Here is a 13,953-nt window from a genome sequence, read left to right as displayed (position 1 = left end):
GCTTGACATTGCAGGCTGTTGCCTAGTCTATCATCAACCAAGACTCCCAGATCTCTTATTGGCCTATGGCTGCATCGCTCCATCCCTAGAATCCGAGTACTTCACAGAGGCCTTAAAACTAGACCAACACATCCAAGTAGCAGAAAACTTATGAATTATATCTTGAATGAGTATAAGCTTTTCCATCTCTTCTGTTTTATTTACCCTGGTGAGCCACTCTGCTGCAGTCGGGACGCGTACCAATTTCAAATGGGTGGGAAAACATAATTTTGCGGCATTGATCATGTGCATCGTGAGAGATTTAAAATAATCCCTTTTGGCCACAGGAGTGTGATGTAGCAGGTATTGAGCAGGAGAAAATTCTAAGGGATATGAAGTCACTTGAGAGGTTATCTCATGGACCATTTTCCAGAACAGCTGGATAAGACTACAACTCCACCAAATATGTAGCATAGATCCCTCCTCCTGGTCGCATCTCTAACATTTCTTTGAGTTATTGGGATAAAATTTGTGTAAGAGGATTGGAGTCCTGTACCATCTGCTCCTGATTTTGTATGAATTTTTCTGGATCTAAGTGTTCAAGGAACCTTTATGAACAAATTTATCAATCGTCTCCCAATCTGCCTCTGAAAGGGAGATGTGCAGGTCTGACTTCCAGGCGTTTCTAGCTCTGTCTGTTGCTTAGGGGACACCTCCCATAAGGAGGGCATAAATTTGAGAGATCAGGTGGCTTTGAGGGGATTTCTGAGTGCATAGCACCTCGAAAGGGGACAGCGGTCTCCCCCATAGTTCAGTAATCAGCGGGGATATGAGAAAATTATGAATTTGCCTATATGTCCAGGATGGAAATGATTTCTTCAAGGATTTGGTTTACTTCCTGTTTTATAGGAAGATCAGGAAGTTAGACAAAATTCCTTCAGGATGAGAGAAATTCCTTGTTGTCACCATAGTCAGCAGAACTAGTGTCCCTAATGGAAAGATGTCCCCTCTATTTCTGTTCTGGTGTCAACTCATAGTTTAGGATTTTCTTCGATTCTGGGTGATAACAATCACCAGAACAAACAAAGTGGGTAAATTCCCCTAACAGGGACACAACAGCAATAAAAACCTAACCAATGTTCTAATCCCTCTCCACTCTATCTAAAATTTTAAAAATGCCTTTACTTACATCTTAAAACAAAATTAGTGCACGTGAGTAATAAACTAAAGCTATGGAGCTTACTGAACTCAAACAGAGGCATCAAAACAATTCCTACACAGTTTAGAAGAGCCAAAGCAACCCTCATATCAGGAGGAACTTACCAGAGTAAAAACTGCAGATAACCTGTAAGGCACTATAAGGCTTTACACTGTTCCAGAATATAGCAGGTATTTGAGGTTCAGTTTCCATATGACTAGTAGGCAGGACTGGGCAAATTAGGAGTATTAGAGTAAAGAAAACTCTTTGTGATATTTGATAAACATTGTCTTAATCAAAGTTGGGAAAATAGTGCAGAAAAGTTAGAATTCCATTACATCTTGCCCAGCAAAAAATGATATACAGTATCTTACTAAACTCCCTAATCAGGGGAACATCTGTCAGCTTTAAACTTCCATCAATGTATAATAACTTTAATATGTCTACTCCCCAAGTACAGGATGACCAAAAACAGGAAAGGCAATGAAGAGTACATTCTTGAAAGAGAGATATAGACTATGTGGATATGTAATTGAAAGATTGATGCATAGGGGTTGATTTTCTAAAGACAAATAGACTGTTGCAAAGATCATTTTTCCCAGAGCTTAATGAATCAGGTGAAACTCTGCCGACTCCCATCGCCAATCATAAGCAACCAAAATATTTTTTCTTCTTTCTTTATTTAACTTTTGCATCCTTCTGTTCTAGAACTTTTTTGGTTGGGTGGTCAGTACTCCAAATTGAGGTGTATCATTAGATGGTTCCAAATTGGTTTTACATTTTTTCATTTGCCTCTGTTTCCTCTTAATTAAAATTGTAGGACCTCTATGCCTTTAGTGTTAAACAATTGAACCACTGCTCCACAGATTCTTTATCCAATAATCCATAATTTATAGGGACATTCCACCTAAATCTTCTGGGTACAATATTTTCTTATATATATTGTTCATGGGAGATTAAATCCCACCATAAATTAACTTTCTTTTCCATACGCTAACAAAAATTTCTGAAGGTGCTATTAAAATCTCCTAAATCTTGTGAGTCTTTTTGCATGAATATTTCATTTTGAAGAATCTCTGTTTTCTACAAATTTTAAATATGCCCATAGCAGCAGCACCAGCAATAACAAAGAGACAAGTAAAAAGCATAATATTTTGGGGCACTGCTACGGTGAGCTAGCTAGTGAAAAAACATTTTTGCTAAAAGTGCGTGAATTTCACTTTTCGCGGCTGGGTCCAGAACGTAACCCCCGCAATGGAGGGGGGTTTACTGTAGTTGTACACCCTGGAAATCCAAAGTTTCAGAGTTTTTTTTCTGATAAACAAGATCCTTAATAAAGGATAGATCTTATCCAACAACGTACAACTTCAGACTCTCACAAAAGCTGGAAGGTCTCTGTAGATCAGGAAGCTGTTAATCTCATGTAGCTCATACAAGTGAATCAGAAGAGGGGCTGTAAACAAGATCTACATAGATATCTGTTCATATCCTGCTGATATGTCAACAGGATGCTCCAAAGATACCGGTCACAACACTCTGGTACCTCCCAGGGATAACGAACTATAGGTATGCTGATACGAGTCGGTATACTATTTAACCAAGAGGGGACTCTTTCTCAAAAGAAGATTAGCACTGACAGGCTGAACTAACTAACTTACTATCATAGCATAGGAGTTGGGGCATACTTCCTTAATTATATCACAGGCCAGATACTAGATTGATTCTACATTATATTCAGTCACTGAAACTTATTCATTTCACCTTAAAGTAGAAGTCCAGTCAAATACTAATTAGGCTTAAACCTACTCCTATTCTAAGCCCTATTCTAACTACCCTGTAAAGGAAAGTGGGCACTCTGGTCCAATTTCATGATTGGCTCCCAGCGCTAGATTCAGTGTAGGGGAGGGACAGCCAACAAAGGATGCTCCATAGTAAGCCTATGGGTGATGTCACCACACAAGAATTGCAGCTATTGTTGGCAATCTCTCCACTTGACTGAAGACGGCCACTGGGAGATCCTGTGACCAGACTGGAGCGCCTTCAGAATAGGTAAGTATAGGCATCTTTTCTTTATTAATATAGGGCTTAGAATGGGGGTGGGAGCAGGTTAAAGCTTACTTAGTATTTGACTGGACTTCTACCTAAAAATTACCAAAAAATACCAGCTATAATGGTAACACATAAACAAAAAATATTTATAATTTCAGAGCAGTAAGTTTTCTTAACAAATAATTCCTCAGTCAAAACCGTTATGTTTATTTTCTGTAATTTTTAATTAAGCCATTGATAAGAGGTGAAGCAATACACAGTCTAGCTGTTTTTAAGCTGGATTGAATGACAGTCCCCTGTAAATGGCATCAGCTCACACTGCCAACCAACCATTCCATGGAAAAAACAATCTGACAAATCTCAAAACTTTATCCAATCACTATTGTTCCACCAGAAATAAGTCTGTGGAGGACTACATGTCTTCTCTGGACTCTTTCTTCCACAGGCATAAACACTCAAGCAGCCCAAGGATTCATGTTAATTCTTACATCTAACCAAATGGCTGCATCGAGCACATCTGGTTGTCATCTAAGGACTATGGCAGACGTTAGTAGTTTCCAGCTATAACTGAAAAGCACAGACATATATTTATAAATACTGTAAATCACCTCCATTACTCTCTACTTCTTACATTAGTGTGGAAACTGAGCAGTTAAATTAGCATTGCAATATCTGATTCTATCATAAAGTTTCAGAGAAAGAATTCATGATGATGGTGTGCTTAATAGAATGTGGAACATAGAGCTGTTAATGCATTTAAAGTAACACGTTTTCTTTGTTACAGAAATGAAGAAACTGCCATTATCACTTAGGCCTAGCTATGTATCAAATGAACCGGTTACAATGTCTGTCAATTGGAATTTGGTTGCTCCAAGAGCCCATTCAAATTATAAGATGATATTTGCTTCACGTGCACAGACAACACAATCCACTCATCTGCCTAAAAGACAGCTACAACCTCTAAAATGTAATTATTAGAAGATTACACAATATATTCAGTGCTTATTTGCTTTAATAAGCTACATGTGAGATGTGTGGTAAATTAAGCAGCAATATTACTAGATCCCAGCACTGGGAAATGAGGCGCTTGTCTTACTCTGATCTTTGGATTCAGCTGTGAAGATATATAATCGAAATGATATTGCTATACTCCATGGCTCTTTTTATTCTAAAATAGATTGAATTCACTGGCATTTTAAGACTTGGAAACATTCAAGCAACACATTTGTACATCTGTTTTTTAGGCATAATAAGTTTGGATCAATTATAAAAGTAAAGTAGGAAAAAGGGAAGCCTTACCATTTATATTCTTGAAGATGTTGAGGATGGGAAGAATCTGGCGGTAGTAAGGTACAAGAGCTTCACCCACCATTTCAGATGAAACAACCAGATGCTGCAGAACTTTGAGAGTGGTGCAGATGACTTGCCGGTTGCGAGTGTTCAAGGCATCTAAAGCATGATAATATTATCTTACTTTATACATAACGGTACAATTTGATAGCCATTTTAGACAGTTTGGCAGTCACAAATTACAATTGACAATTACAAATTACAGTTTTGTTACAGACAAATAAACTTGTACACAGTGCCAATGTCAGAATAAAAATGACTGGCAATTCTCTAAATATCAAGGCAACAAAGCAGGGGATATACAATTAGCAAGCATATACATAAATAATAAAACACTTCTCACTTGCATAGCTGCATTTTTCTTGTTCAGAAATTGTTTTTGCTAGAATAGAGAAAGTGCAGCATCTGCCATAAGTGTGAACAAAGATGTCGCTGTGTACAAGATTCAAAATAGATTCTTGTAATAGTATATAGTTGCCATAGATGCATTTTTAATACATTTGCCTGCTATGTGGCTCTGGTGTGTAGTCATACAACCACAAGGTTATGCTATTTAAAAAAAAAAAACAGAAAAACTGTCTGAACTTTTTGGCTTTAAAGTGGAATTTAAGTCAAATTCTAAGGCTAATCCTACCCCCATTCTAGAACTATTTTATCTACCCTGTAAGAGAAAAGATGTCTGAATTTACCCATTCTGAAGCTGCTCCAGTCTGGTTGCACATTTGGGTCCCAGCCCTGGCTTCAGTTTAGAGGAGAGACAATGGCTACAGAGCCTAGGTGATGATTACTGTTCTTCAAACTTATAAGGGGACTGGACTGTGGGCGTTGGGAGTTGGGAGAAGAAAAGATCCCAAAATCAGTAAGAATAAACAATGCCCCATCGTTGGTGTCAGTAGGAAGAATAGTGCCCAATTGTTTGGTGTCATTGGTAGAAACTGTGCCTGATCTTGGGTGTCATTTGGAGATATTCTGCACCTTCATTGGTGTCAGTGGGGGGGAATTATGCCCCATTGTTGGTATCAATGGATGAAAACAGTGCCCCAAGGGCCAGATAAAAACAAACGAAATGCTACATCTGGACCCTTGGCTGCAGTTTGGAGACCACTGTTTTACAAGGTAGATGTAATAGTCTTAGAATGGGGGCAGAATATGATTTAGCCTTCCTTAGTATTTGACTGGAATTACACTTTAAAGAACTCCACCACCCAACATATTGTTGGGAGAGAGTTGGTGTGCTAAACTATATATTTTTTTCCTTTGTGTGATTCTATACTATCTCCTTAACTGCCATTAGTAACAACTGAGAACTATCAAAATAGTGTGAGAAATATGCACTAACTTCCAGGGGGTAACTATATTTTACAGGGATTCACAGTAACCTTTTGATGGGGCCCTATCAGTGGCAGATGGGAGCACCCTTATTTTAACCTCCCTGTGAACTAGTGGTCAAAGACTGGGGGTGATAATATACCTCTATTTATAGCCATATTTACAACCTCTTGGCAATGAAAATCAGAGATTGACATCCTATAAAGGCAACATTTTAGCAGTCCTATTTACACTCCTTTACATTAGTGGCCACTGCAATTGAATATTTTCCTAATTAGGTACAGGCAAGACTCCTGAGAGTCTGTTTCTTCCTTGAAAGCAAGTGCTGCGCTATGAAATAATGGACAAGAGGTTCTCCTTTTTAGTCATCTAGGACTAAAGCCGGGTACACACGGGCCGAATGTCAGGAGACATTGGCCAGTTAAAAAAAAACGACCGACATTTGGCTCATGTGTATGTCAGTCTATCTGACAGAAGCCAGCCATTCGGCCAGCTTCTGTCGGACATGAATGCTGGAAAACTAGCAGCCATCCGACTCCCAATGAGCGCTCTCAGCCAATGGCTAACTGATCGGAGTGTTCTGGCAGGGGCTGTCCCCATGTCAGAACAAAACAGCTCAGCATGGTAGATTGCTGCACTAATGTCAGATCGTTACTACAGCGTCTCCGGCCGGTGCTGATAGTTTTGTAGCATCTTGCAGTGTGTTCCAGGCTTAAGCTTGCTCAGGGCAGATGCATTAATGTTCCAAAAATCGTAAGAAATGTTTAACTGGTAGGAGAAATAAAATATAGCTAGAGACATTTTTTAAATCCCCTTTAAGATGTTTTTTTGAGCCCCTGGGTGTGCATTGTCCGTTGCGCCCACGGGGGTCCCTGCCATCCTGCATATGCGTTCCCAACCAGTGATTGGATGAGTCTTTTTTGAACATACACGCAGTTTTCATTTTCATAGAATAACACATGTTATATGTGTATGTACATTTTTTAAAAAATATGATGTCTAATGGCAATTTTTTGTTTTATACAGAATCCATCTATAATACTTATTCATAACTAAGCTCCAGACAAAGCCTCTTTATGAGGCGAAACATGTTGAGCAATTGAATTATTACTTTTTGTCATCATCACTTGACCCTGGCTGGACGGTGCCTTCTATGGACCAACCATTGACAGGATCTCTTTGCTGTATTACAGTATAGTTTTCATATTCAGGACATGTTTAACAGCAATGTATTTGTGTGGAATCAAATTCATTAGAACTGCTGTATGTTATACATACGATTGTTGAGCCATTTTTGGGCCCCAATTGTTTTTTACTGTAAAGGTTTGCTTTATTTGTTTGTTCTGTTCTTTTTTTTATCTTCTATGTAATTCAAATAAATATTGATTTTAACTCTATCATGTGCATGGAAAATCCTTCCTTCCCAATCTTCCATGTTTTCCCTTTAAGATGTGAACTTGACCCCCTCGGCCTGTGGTCCATAGCAGTTGCATGGGCTGCTTTAGCTGTAGTTTTACCCTTTCTGACAGACACATGTTTCTGCATAAATGTTGGTCTAATACAAGGGGTTTCCAAACTTTGCAGTACAAGGGCCACTTGTTTTTACAAATATTCATGGGATGGAAACACGCAAAAGGTAAAAACTTCAGTAACAAAAATAAAGCAAAGAAACTCCAAATAAACTTGAGCCCATCAGAGTCGGCTCTTACATGAGAATCCCCACAGACTCCCCCATTACATCAAAGTCCCCATCAATGTCCCTCTTATATTTGAGTACCCCATACACCAGAGCCTCCCCTCTCCCCTTACATGAGAGTCCCCATCAGAGTTCTCCCTTACATCCAGGTCCTCATCAAAGTCCCTTCTTACATTATGGGGCTGGATAAAATCTTTGGCTTGGAGGCTGTGGTTTGGCAACCTCTGGTCCTATAGAAAACACAGGTGTTGTTTTACTAAAGGCAAATAGACTATGGCCTTTGTGAATCTGGCCTATGACCTTAGTGAATGTGGTGAAGCCCTGCTGAACTCCATGCAAAAATGCTGTTTATTTTTTTTGTTTCTTGCACCTGATTGGGTATTCTTTACTAAGGGAAGCTTTACCACGTTTACTAAACCCTAGAGAAATTAGTGCAACTGCATGTGCAAAGCCCACAGCCTATTTGCCTTTAGTAAATCAATCCCACAGTGTACTTTCTTCATTATTACTGGCTTTTGCTAATTTATATTTATTCAAAGGACATTATCTTTTCAAAAGCTGAACAAAATATACAGGCGCAGAACGGACTGAGAAACCACAGATGATTTTTCCACCGATAACTATAAACGTTGAACAACAATCACTGAAACATTTATGTGTGTTTCACTTTAGAATCAGAAGCAAGTGTTGGTCCGGTAAACAACTGTTTTTCTTTTTTTTTTTCAATAGCATTTATAGTCCTTTAGAAAATTTAATGAATTAGAGCCAGGGTTAAAATGTCATATGTTGATACAGAGCCCTTAACCCTTACCTATGTGGGCCAGTTAGAAAAATACTGATTATATTTTTCACGCTTGCATTTTTTTTTTCCTCGTTGATTGCTACAAAGCAATGTATTTCAGGCCCCCGAGGCACTGTAGGGAATTAAGCTGAACTCTGCTGGGAATTGTAAAAAGGCCTTTATTAGTCAAAGCCTTGAACGAAACCAAAAGATGGATTGCAGCCCTGATGTTATAAAATGCTGCCTTGTGTGACTGTTATTTGTTCCCACAGTTTCTGCTGACACCTCAAGCAGACCCCAAGAAGGCTATTCTTCCTTCACATTGGCTCTGTTATTAGTCTATTCAATAAGTAGAAAGAAATCACAGTTACTTTTTTTGGACACTATGACAACAGGAAGTCGACCTGTGAAGGGACAAATTCAGAATCTCTTTTCTTTAATGATTACATTTTGCAAACTTTACAGTTCTTCTCAGGAGCATTTGCACTGAAGCGATGCAAAAGACTTTTTTTTTTTAAATAAAAGGAACAAAAAATGAGAAGTGGATGTTTAGAAAAGGTCTTAGGTTTAAGTTTTAATTCAGTAAAAATATGCACTGATTTTCTAACTAATCCAGTCACTTGAGCAGCTATTTTTAAAAGTGTTACTGAAGGATTGCAAAATAAAAAATAATTCAGCACTAATTTCAACATGACAATAGTTTTCAGCTGAACTCCAGAATAAACAATTAGCCCTAGCTCACACTAATGCTATGCTGGAAAACAAAATGCGCCCCCCTCATGGCACACCAAAGTAATCGCACGGCATCCATGCCAGCTACTGCAGGTGTCAATGGTATCTTAACAACTTGCCGACCGCCCGCCAAATATATACTGCGGCAGGCTGGCTAGGCTGTGTGAATCACTGTACCTGTATGGCAATCTGCAAAAGTGCTCTTGGGGGAAACCGTGAGGTGCCGCCGCCGGCAAGCTCCTGCCCCCCACTAGGAAGCAGAGATGCCGTTCCATGGGACCGGCGGCACCAATTGTAAACACAGCAGACCGTTCTTCTCTCTGGAATGATCACAGAGCGCCTGTGATCCTCCTATATAGGAACACAGGTCTCTATGATCATTTCACAAGTCCCCCCCCCCACAGTTAGAAAACACTCCCCTAGGCTCACAAATTAACCCTTTGATCACTCCTAGGTTAACCCCTTCTGTGCCAGTGTCATTAGTACAGTAACAGTGCATATCTTTAGCACTGGTTACTGTAGTAATGTCACTGGTCCCCCCAAAAGTGTCAAAAAAGTCAGTTAGGGGTCCGATCTGTCCGCCGCAATGTCGCAGTAGCGCTAAAAATTGCAGATCACCGCCATTGCTAGTAAATAAATAAATAAATAAAAATGACATCCATCTTTCCCCTAGTTTGTAGATGCGATGACTTTGGTGCAAACCAATCAATACACGCTTATTGGGATTTTTTTTACCAAAAATATGTAGCAGAATACAAATCGGCCTTAAAGGATGAAAAATTTAGATTTTTACATTTTTTTGAGAATGTTATATAGCAGAAAGTGTAAAATATTGTTTTTTTCCAGAATTGTAGCTCTTTTTTTTATAGCGCAAAAACTAAACATCGCAGAGGTGATCAAATACCACCAAAATAAAGCTATATTTGTGGAGGAAAAGGACATCAATTTTATTTGGGTACAGTGTCGCACGACCGCGCAATTATCCATTAAAGTAACACAGTGCAGAATTGCAAAAAACGGCCTGGTCATTAGGGGGAAAATCTTTCAGTTCAGAATGGGTTAAATGAGTTGTAAAGGCAAAAGGTTTTCATCCTAATGCATTCTATTCATTAAGATAAAAAGCCTTCTGTGTGCAGCAGCCTCCCCAGCACCCCCTAATACTTATCTGAGCCCCATCTCTGTCCAGGGATGTCCAACAGTTCCTAGGTCATCCTGGAACTCTCCCTCCTGATTGACTGAGACACAGCCGCAGCGTAATGGGCTCCAGCGGCTGTCAATCAAAGCCAGTTGGCCAATCAGGAAAGAGAGGGAGCAAGGCTGAACAGCAGCTCCATGTCTGCATGGACACACAGAGCTACAGCTCAGCTTGGGTGCCCCCATAGGCAACTGCTTGCTGTGGGGGCACTTTACAGGAGGGAGGGGCCAGGAGCCTTGAAGAGGGACCCGAGAAGAGGAGGATTCCAGCTGCCCTGTGCAAAACCAACTGCACAGAAGAGGTAAGTATAACATGTTTTTTTTTTTTTTAAACAAGACTTTACAATAAATTTATTGGCACCCTGAAACAGATTGCAAAACACAGTTCAATTGTCAGAATCGCCCATGCGATGTGATTCAGGCGCAGGGGGAAAAAAGGGTCCTGCACCATTTTGGTGCGGATGCAATACAATTTTAGCCATACAGTACAACATATATGGCTGAAATTGCACTGCACAGACATCGCATGTAATGTGCACAGGATTTTGGTGTGATTCCTGTGTGAAGCACATGCAGTGTTTTCCACGTACCAGTGTGAACCCAGGCCTATTGTGTAAATACAAGAGTCAAATGTATTCTTCAATGAACCTTAGCGTGCTATGTGTGTTTCTTCCAGATCTATACAGTAATAGAGTGTGAAACTTTACTACAGTGCAGGAGTAGGGATGATCGAACTTTTAAAAAGTTTGGTTCAGCCAGAACACCCGAACTTCCCGAAAAGTTCGGGTCCGGATTCCAGAACCCCATTGAAATCAATGGGACCCGAACTTCAGTAATCAAAAAACACAATTTCGAAGCCCTAAAACCCAATAAATGCCCCTAAAACGTGCCTAGGGTTCTGGGTCATGCCGAAGGGACTATTAATCACACAAAAAAAAAGTTCTTAAAAATTGTCGTTTTTGATAGAGAGCCAATTATTGAAAAAATTATTGAAAAAAAAAAAAAGAGATTTCTTTGGATTTAGTGTCTGGGGGGAGGTCTAAAAAGTGTACCTGTGAAGTTTCAGCTCTGTAGCATGTCCAGAACCAGAAAAAAAGATAATTTTTCTCAGAATTTTTAGTAGCACAGGGATGGGGTTCCGTTCCTTTCACACCTGGGTGATTTTGTTGCAGGCGTTTGTTGGGCATCTTTTGGGCATCTTTGGAGGCAGGGATGACATCTGAACTTCTGTATAGGGGTATATATACACACACACACACACATATATATATATATATATATATATATATATATATACATATATACATATACACATACACACATATAGGTGTGAAAGGAGCGGAACCCCATCCCTGCGCTACTGACATAATTTCAGTAGCGCAGGGATGGGGTTCCGCTCCTTTCACACCTATATGTGTTTATGTGTATATGTGTATATGTATATATATATATATATATATATATATATATATATATGTGTGTGTGTGTGTATATATACCGTGTGTGTATATATACCCCTATACAGAAGTTCAGATGTTATGCCTGCCTCCAAAGACACCCAAAAAATGCCCAATAAATGCCTGCAACAAAAAAATGCCCAGGTGTGAAAGGAGCGGAACCCCATCCCTGTGCTACTAAAAATTCTAAGAAAAATTATCTTTTTTTTCTGGTTCTGGAGTCCAGAACCAGAAAAAAACAAATCATTTTTCTTAGAATTTTTAGTAGCGCAGGGATGGGGTTCTGCTCCTTTCACACCTGGGCGTTTTTGTTGCAGGCATTTATTGGGCATTTTTTGGGCGTCTTTGGAGGCAGACATGACATCTGTGTAATAAAGACCATTCACTGCAGCTCTTTTACCTTGTGCAGGGTGACTGGTCTTGTCTCCACCCCTTCATGTAGTTTTCTGCAGGTGACCTGTAGTGGGTGGGGCTTGTTGGGTCCCTTCTCCAGCTCTGCTTTCTGCACATAATTGATGTCACTGCTACTTTTTCAAGGGAATATCTAGTTTTAGCATCTGGTGCACACAACAAGTTTTCATTAAGCGTTAAAATAGGGAATAACTATCTAGGGGGTATATAGTTTAAAAATGAATGGAGCAGCAGGTCATTAAGAAGTGTAGTGTAGAAGTGCTGTAAAAATGGGCAATTTTCAGTGCTCAGTAATATTAAAACTTTTAGTTGTAGTCTACATATACTAAGTCCATCTGTCCCCATTCTATGTCACAGTATATGGCACTATGGTATATGGCATTTTACTATTCTACGGGGATATTTACTAAAACTGGTGCACACAGAGACGGGTGCAGCTGTGCTTATTAACCAATCAGCTTCCAGGTTTTATTGTCAAAGCTTAGGCTGGCCATACATTATACAATTTTCTTACAATTTTCTGTACAATTTTCTTTAGATTTACCTTCCACTATGTAGTACAAAGGCCTGCCTAATTGGATACAATTGAAAGTGTTATTTAGTTTTGACCTCATATTATATGGTTTTTGTTAAATCCAACAGAAAATTGTACAAGAGAATTGAACATGTATGGCCAGCCTTAGTGTCTTTGAGCCCACTGGGGCAATTAACCTCCCTGGCGGTATGATTATGTCAGGAATTATGTACCAAAAGCGGTACAATTTTTTGCATGGAAATTTGGCGTTATGTATTGAAGGCCTACAATTCTTAGTAAATACTTACTTAAAACTTACCAAAACAAGACTCTAGTAGACATCCCAGATGTGATAAATTTGAAACACAAACACATGAATTATAATCTAATCAATAATATAATTTTATTCAATAATGCAATGAAAAATAATGAAATTTGTCAAACAAAGAAATTCAATACACATCCTGAGTGTGAAACAGTTTGAAGCATGGAACTAGACAAAGTCCGACGTTGCAATCAGGACAATAGTACCTTGTTTCCTTTCTGACTTTTCTTCCATTGCCATCCTTCTTGGAACAGCAAACGACGCACATCCTGGTAGGTGCTAACTTTCTTGCGGTTGGTGGTGCAAAGTCTACAAAATGACGGCCTGTCAGGCATTCTGGATTCCCAACGTCAACAGCGAGTCGTCGGGGTCTGTTAGCAGATACTGATGGCGTCGGGTGGTTGACGAAAATCTGCTCAGCCACCTTCCAGATAAAGTCAAAATGAACAAGAGGTACGGTAGTGTTTGCTTTATAAAGGATATAGGCGTTCCAAAGGCATTGTTCAAGGAGATGCCTGAAAATCTATTTGTAGTACTTTTTCTGTTGCTTCCGCATAGCCGGGTAAAATGTCATTACCTGATTGGTTCAGTCGACACCTCCCATTGTGTGATTATAGTCGATCACGACTTGCGGCTTCAGCACATCTGTTCCGTGTTTTGTGCGAACCATGGCAGTGTAGGTGCTGTGCGCGGTGCTCATGAGACACATGTCCTTTTTGTCTCGCCACCGCATTGCCATTATTTTACCCTTTTGAAAGGCAACCATCTCTCCTTTTTTTACTTTTTTCCTGGTAAACATTGATGGCATGTCACGCCGGTTTGGCCTAACAGTACCATACCCATCAGTTTTGTTTAGGAGCAAAACTTCCTAAAGTTCAGGAGAAGTGTAAAAATTGTCCGTTGTCACGCAATATCCCTGGTTCATCAATGGGTCCAGC

At 39.6% G+C, this 13,953-nt stretch overlaps 1 protein-coding gene and 1 long non-coding RNA gene across 2 annotated transcripts in view; one reads left to right on the top strand and one right to left on the bottom strand.

The window, feature by feature from the left end:
* Positions 1–13,953, bottom strand: part of PACRG (parkin coregulated) — an 819,947-nt gene that overhangs the window by 305,122 nt on the left and 500,872 nt on the right. The window contains exon 4 of the mRNA XM_082251495.1: positions 4,526–4,675. Coding sequence (XP_082107621.1) covers positions 4,526–4,675 — 150 coding nt within the window. The remainder of the gene's footprint in view (positions 1–4,525; positions 4,676–13,953) is intronic.
* Positions 1–13,953, top strand: part of LOC309551055 — a 453,941-nt gene that overhangs the window by 177,910 nt on the left and 262,078 nt on the right. The gene's annotated exons all lie outside the window — the stretch shown is intronic.

The sequence above is a fragment of the Pelophylax lessonae genome, assembly GCF_965119305.1.
Source record: "Pelophylax lessonae genome assembly, chromosome: 3".
Taxonomy (NCBI): Eukaryota; Metazoa; Chordata; class Amphibia; order Anura; family Ranidae; genus Pelophylax; species Pelophylax lessonae.
The sequence above is the reverse complement of the archived record's forward strand: the minus strand, read 5'-3'. Positions and strand labels throughout refer to the sequence as shown.